Source organism: Bison bison, unplaced genomic scaffold (assembly GCF_000754665.1).
Source record: "Bison bison bison isolate TAMUID 2011002044 unplaced genomic scaffold, Bison_UMD1.0 scf7180017864495, whole genome shotgun sequence".
Classification (NCBI taxonomy): domain Eukaryota; kingdom Metazoa; phylum Chordata; class Mammalia; order Artiodactyla; family Bovidae; genus Bison; species Bison bison.
Genome location: NW_011495054.1, coordinates 12,814,322 through 12,820,439, shown reverse-complemented (window position 1 = coordinate 12,820,439; position 6,118 = coordinate 12,814,322). Strand labels below are relative to the sequence as shown.

Sequence of the window (6,118 nt, the reverse complement as noted above, 5' to 3'; positions counted from 1 at the left end):
TCCATGTGCTTCCTCTTCTCTACCTTCCCGCGGACCGGCAAGTGCCACGTGCACACCATCCAGCTGTGCCGCCGGCTGGCCGTGGAGTTCATGCACTACGTCATCGCCGCCCGCGCCCTGCGCAAGGTGAGCCGGGCCGCCGGCAGGGCCCCGCCCTCCCGCCGCCCGGGGGCCTCACGCCGTCCCGCTCCTCGGCAGGGCTTCCTGTCCATCAAAGGCATCTACTACCAGGCCGAGGTGCTGGGCCAGCCGATCGTGTGGATCACGCCCTACACCTTCTCCCACGACGTGAGTGTTTCCCCGGGGAGGGTTTGTGCGGGCCGTGGCTCCCTCTCCAGTTCCTAGAGGGAGTGGACGGGGAGGGGATCGTCCTGTCCTGCAGAGCCAGCTGGGGTCTTGAGTGCCGGCTGGATGGGGTGGTGAGGGTAGGGGGAGTGTGTGGTAAAAAGAGCCTGAGCCAGCCTGGCTGCCGTACCTGCTGGCTGGTTGGCCTCAGCACGTTCCTCTACCTCTCTGTGCCACGTTTAATAAGGGACCTGCACTTCTAAGCCTTTGTCATGAGGATTTGAGGGAGAATAGCTCTCACAGCGCCTGGTCCTCAGGGGTCGCAGAAAGAAGAGTGAGCAGCGGCCAGGCCGAGTGCGCCTGTGTGCACGGCCTTACGCAGAGCCCAGCCTGCCTCCGACCCTTGGGGTCCTCACTTTGCTTTCTCTGTCTTTTAGACCGGGGGGGTTTGGGGCAGGATCCATGAGGGGAAATGCTGACTTGGTCTCCAGATGGGGGTTGTCAGCCCCATAGGGTCACAACTGATTTCTCCTGAAGTGGGCCCACGTGGGGCCTGCTTCCTGCTTCATCAGAGACCTGGCTAGATGGCGGGTTTGCTGGCCGGGGAGTGGGTGCTCCAGCCTGAGCTCATAGTCGGGGTCCGCTGGGCCCCTCCCTGCTCCTTACTCTGGGCTGGGCTGGGGGGCCGCTGGCCAGAATCCCTCTGAGGCCCGGCAGTGGGGATCGGCGGCAGCCTCCGTGGGTAAGAGGTGCTTGGCCCCCAGCAGCCCCTGTGTCTGCTCTGGGGGCCGGCGTGTGCAAGTCCGTGCTCTTCCCTGTTTATGCCCTGCCCCATCCCTCCTCTCCACCGTCCTTCCTGCCCACCCGCCCTCCTTCCTCAGCCCTCTCCTTCCTGCTCTCTGATGTCCCACCCCCACGATGCTCAGACTGGCCTTTGTCTGTCCCGCGGGGGTGAATAGGGCCCTATGGTGGCTGGCCTCCACACAGCTGGCGCTGGGGGCACGGGGGAGGGCACAGGCCTCCCCTTCTTCCTTCCTCTCTGGCGAGCTCACTGACGCTGCCTCCGCCCAGCAGGAGGATGGGGGCCCCGGGCTGGGTCAGAGCTGGGGCCCTCATGGCCCCCCCACCCCCGCACACAGCCAGTGCTGGGCTCCCAGCAGCAGGACCCAGGCAGGTAGTGGGGTTCAGGGGGCTTCCAGGCCGTGGGAGAGTCGCTGCTCACATGCCCCCAGGCCTCTAGAAGGACCGAGGTATCAATGGGGGAGCAGGTGGGACTGTGCTCTGTGTTTTTGCCCAGGCAGGTAGCATTTCTTAAGAGCACCCTGAGGCTGGGCCAGGTGGCCGCGGCCTATCCTGGGTCCTTGGGCTGTGCCTTTGGTTTGGGCCTGAGGCAGGGTCATTAGATTCTGAGTATTGGTCCCAAGGGTCCCACCAGGGCTTGTGGGTGCAGTGTGCCATCCGCCCACTGCCCCAACTGCCCCCACCCAGGCAGGTGGGCTGTTTCAGGGCCGCCTTGCCCAACTGGCCCCCAGGTGCTCACGGGCTAGCCCCAGAGAAGACAGTAAATGAAAACTGTGAGCTGGGCGGTGGAGCAGGCGTGAGCTACCTCTGCAGGGATGAAGTCTGACCTGCAGAGTGAGGGGGCAGTGGGCATCAGCCAGTCCTGAGCACCTCAAGACAAAGGCTTCCCTTTCTCACCACTAGCGGGGATCTGGCTCTGGCCTCCAGGACAACCCTTGGGACCCTTGTCCAGAGCCTGACTGGTACCCAGGATGCTCCTGGGTGGGGCCCCCTGGACTCTTCCCAAGGGGCCAAGGTCTGAAGGCAGGGCGGCCCCGAGGGCCCTTCTGGTCCTCAGGCAGCCAGAGCCGCCGTCCCAGGTGGTTGTCCGTGTGCTCCTTGCACTGACACTGCCTGCACACCTGCGGTGTCCGCAGCACCCGACAGACGTGGACTACAGGGTCATGGCCACGTTCACCGAGTTCTACACCACCCTGCTGGGCTTTGTCAACTTCCGCCTCTACCAGTCTCTCAACCTGCACTACCCGCCCAAGGTAGGCCCAGCCTCTCTGCCCGCAGGGAGGTGGGGGCTGGTGGGGGCTGGGGCTTCCCCTTCCTCTGACCGTCCCCCCACCCCGTCTCCAAGCTCGAGAGTCCGGTCCACACAGAAGCGAAGACCAGCGAGGACGCCTACGCGCTGAACTCGGAGAGCTCTCTGGAGGTGAGAGGGGCTTCTAGCGCCGGCCCTGCGTCCCCCAGGACCCAAGCCCACTGACGGCTGTCCCAGAGTGGTCAGTGCTCCCCCTCCCCACTCTGCCCTCACCCCTGCCCTCGAGCAGTGTCTCTACAGCCCCGCTTCTTTCCACAGAAACTGGCTGCCCTCAGTGCCAGTCTGGCCCGTGTGGTGGTGCCCACGGAGGAGGAGGAAGCTGAGGCGGACGAGTTTCCTGCTGATGGGGTGAGCGCTGTGCGGCCTTCTGGAGGCGGGCTGGGGGCCCTGAGGGGTTTAGGAGGAAGCTGGGGAGGGGCTTGTCTCCAGCTTCTGCCTCCCATGGGGCTTCGGGCGGGCCCAACAGCGTGAGCGGCCCCTCCTCTCGGCAGGAGATGGCGGCGCAGGAGGAAGACCGCAGGAAGGAGCTGGAGGCGCAGGAGAAGCACAAGAAGCTCTTCGAGGGCCTGAGGTTCTTCCTGAACCGCGAGGTGCCCCGCGAGGCCCTGGCCTTCGTCATCAGGTGGGGGCCTGCCCGTGCCGGCCGGGTCCCGCTCTGGACTGGGGACCCTGGGGGAGTGAACACGTGTGTCCTGGGAGGGTGAGCTTGTGCCTGAGGACCCTTGTGGGCTCCCCCTGTGCCTGTAGGAGTTTTGGGGGGATCGTGTCCTGGGACAAATCTCTGTGCATCGGGGCCACCTATGACGTCACAGACCCCAGCATCACCCACCAGATTGTCGACCGGCCTGGGCAGCAGACCCCGGTCATTGGCAGGTAGGCCCCCGAGGCCCTCTTCCTCCGTGTGTTTGGGTTTCTGGGGGTAGAGGTCTGCATCCAGGGCCCTGCAGATGCAGCTGGGTCCTCGGGGGCCCCGTGACTCTTCTCCACTCTTGCCCTGCGCCAGGTACTATGTGCAGCCCCAGTGGGTGTTTGACTCAGTGAATGCCCAGCTCCTCCTCCCCGTGGCAGACTACTTCCCTGGGGTGCAGCTGCCCCCACACCTCTCACCCTTCGTGACAGAGAAGGAAGGAGATTATGTGCCCCCGGAGAAACTGAAGCTACTGGCCCTGCAGCGGGGCGAGCACGCAGGTGCGTGGAGGAGGCTGGACCGGGCGGGCTGGGCAGGCTCCTCCAGGCTGGCCTCGGCTCACAGGGCTCAGCTGGCCATTTCCCTGGTTGGCTATGGAGGTGGCACCTTCCAGAGAACTGGGCAGTCAGTGGGGACACAAAACCTTGTAACCCCTCCTTGGAGTAACATGGCTTAGGAGAAGGAGGTGTTGTGTCCTGGAGTCTCATGTCACTTGATGTCCAGGGCAAATGAGCAGAATGGTCTGGAAGTTTCCGTGGGAGGCAGCAGAGCTGAGGGGTGGGGGGCCTGGAGCTTGCTCTGAAGGCAGCTGGGCCCCGGGGGGAGGTGCCGGGGGGCCATGGCTGAGTCAGCCCTGCTCTGCCCCTGGAAGGTCTGTATGGGTGCAGGTTCTCATACCTCGAGAGGAAGAGCAGACCCCCAGGGTACAGAATTTTTGGTTCTTTGTAGGAAACTTGAATGAATCTGAGGAGGAGGATGAGGAGGAAGATGACGGTGATGGTGAGGAAGAGGGAGAAAAAGAAGAGGAGGAGGAGGACATGGAGGCTGATTCGGAGAAGGAGGAAGAGGCCCGGCTAACCGCCCTGGAGGAGCGGAGGCTAGAGGGGAAGACAGAGGCCCGGCTAACCGCCCCGGAGGAGCGGAAGCTGGAGGGGAAGACGGAGGCCCGGCTGACTGCCCCGGAGGAGCAGAGCCTGGAGGGGAAGGTACTGGGGTGTGGACCAGGGTCTCAGCCCAGGAAGCGGCCCCACGCCCACCCCCAGCCATCTTGGTGTCAGAAGGGCGGGAGCCAGAGGGGGCTGGAGGTGGAGTCTGGGGTCAGCCTGTCCCCAGCAGCATCTTCCCTGTGTCCCCAGAAGCCCAGGGTGATGGCAGGCACAGTGAAGCTGGAGGACAAGCAGCGACTGGCCCAGGAGGAGGAGAGCGAGGCTAAGCGCCTGGCCATCATGATGATGAAGAAGCGGGAGAAGTACCTCTACAACAAGATCATGTTCGGCAAGAAGCGCAAAATCCGCGAGGTGAGTCTCCCCGCCCCACCCCGCCAACCTGAGGCTCCAGATGGGGCCTCACAGATGAGCTTCCAGGCCTGTGGGCTCTCCTGGGCGGACTCTGGGCCAAAAAAAAAATTTTTAAGAGAGTACTGTGTACACCAGAACTTGAATGGGTGGGAAGGTGGCTCACACTTCATGGCCTTTACGGTGATCTGTAGTAACAGACCCCCAGTTTCCTTTTGTGCATGTACTAACACACGGGTGTTATTTGGGGGGCATCATGCCATACAGCCTGGAGGAGGGCATAGCAACCCACTCCAGTAATCTTGCCTGGAGAATCCCATGGACAGAGGAGCCTAGTGGGCTACAGTCCATGGGGTCACTAAGAGTTGGACACAACTGAAGCAACTCAGCACGCACACATGTGCTATACATACAGCACTTCGCTTTACTGTGCTTCACAGATGCAGTGTTTGTTAAAAACAGAAGGTTTGTGGCAGCTCTATGTGGAGCAAGTCTGTTTAGTACCATTTTCCCAGTATTTTCTCGTTTCATGTTTCTCTGTCACCAGTGACATTGGTAATTTTCACAATATTTCAGACTTTTTCATTATTATTATTTGTTGTAGTATGTGTGATCAATGTTCTTTGATGTTACCATCACTAAAGGACTACAGTTCATTGAAGGCTCAGATGGTGGGGAGTATTTTTTCAGCAGTGAAGTCTTTTTTAATGAATGATGCTACTACACACTACTTAATAGACAACAGCAGAGCATAAACAGAACTTTTATGTGCCCTGGGAAACCAAAACGTTCCTGAGACTCTCTTTATTTTAATGCTTGCTTTTTTGGGGTGGCGGCTGGATTCAAACCCAGAGTATCTCCAGGGTCTGGTCTGCTTGAAGATCATTCTGCTGTGTTTCTCATTTAGTGTGAGCTGTCCATGGCATCATACAGTGCCTGCTGACAGGATTAGACTGTCTCCCTTTTCTGGTCATTCTCAGAAAACATTCTTGAGCACCTCTCCGTCTTACTTCCAAGTGTCTGTCTGCAGGATAAATTCTTAGGCATGTAATTGCCAGGAGGAAAGACCTGCCTGTTTTGGAAATAGATCATGCCAAATGGCCCAGGCAAAAGACTGCTCCAGGCCAACCCCTCCAGCAGCTTCTGGTGAAGGTTTGAAAGGCCCTTGCTTCCCCATGCAAAGCGGGTCAATGGGGCAGTGGCCTTCAGCCCTGGGAGCCTGCAGTCCTCCTGGCTTGCTGGTGGCCCGTGAAGTAACAGAGTCATAAAGGGAGAGTGAAGACCCGGTTCCTCACCTGAGGCTCTTTGGATCAATTTGCTTTTTCCCCGTGACAATTTGCCCGTTAGCTTTTCTGGAACCTCTGCTTTTAAGGGGTGGCCTTGATTAGGAGAAAAGGGAGTCCCCTTCCCGCCCTCCTCCCCCCCATCACAGCTTAATCCTCCCCTTCCTCCTTGCAGGCCAACAAACTGGCGGAGAAGCGGAAAGCTCACGACGAGGCTGTGAGATCGGAGAAGAAGGCC

The 6,118-nt window shown here is 60.3% G+C and overlaps 1 protein-coding gene across 2 annotated transcripts in view; it reads left to right on the top strand.

The window, feature by feature from the left end:
- PES1 (pescadillo ribosomal biogenesis factor 1) overlaps positions 1 to 6,118 on the top strand; it is a 6,663-nt gene continuing 545 nt past the window's right edge. Inside the window, exons 1-11 of one of the 2 annotated variants that reach the window (XM_010828777.1) lie at positions 1 to 126; positions 199 to 288; positions 2,223 to 2,339; positions 2,432 to 2,506; positions 2,654 to 2,743; positions 2,887 to 3,017; positions 3,143 to 3,268; positions 3,399 to 3,583; positions 4,032 to 4,288; positions 4,442 to 4,600; positions 6,056 to 6,115. In XM_010828777.1, the coding sequence (XP_010827079.1) occupies positions 4 to 126; positions 199 to 288; positions 2,223 to 2,339; positions 2,432 to 2,506; positions 2,654 to 2,743; positions 2,887 to 3,017; positions 3,143 to 3,268; positions 3,399 to 3,583; positions 4,032 to 4,288; positions 4,442 to 4,600; positions 6,056 to 6,115 (1,413 nt within the window). In that variant the 5' untranslated portion in view covers positions 1 to 3. Of the gene's footprint in view, positions 127 to 198; positions 289 to 2,222; positions 2,340 to 2,431; positions 2,507 to 2,653; positions 2,744 to 2,886; positions 3,018 to 3,142; positions 3,269 to 3,398; positions 3,584 to 4,031; positions 4,289 to 4,438; positions 4,601 to 6,055 lie in introns of both variants that reach the window. The other variant, XM_010828776.1, reaches the window with a different exon arrangement.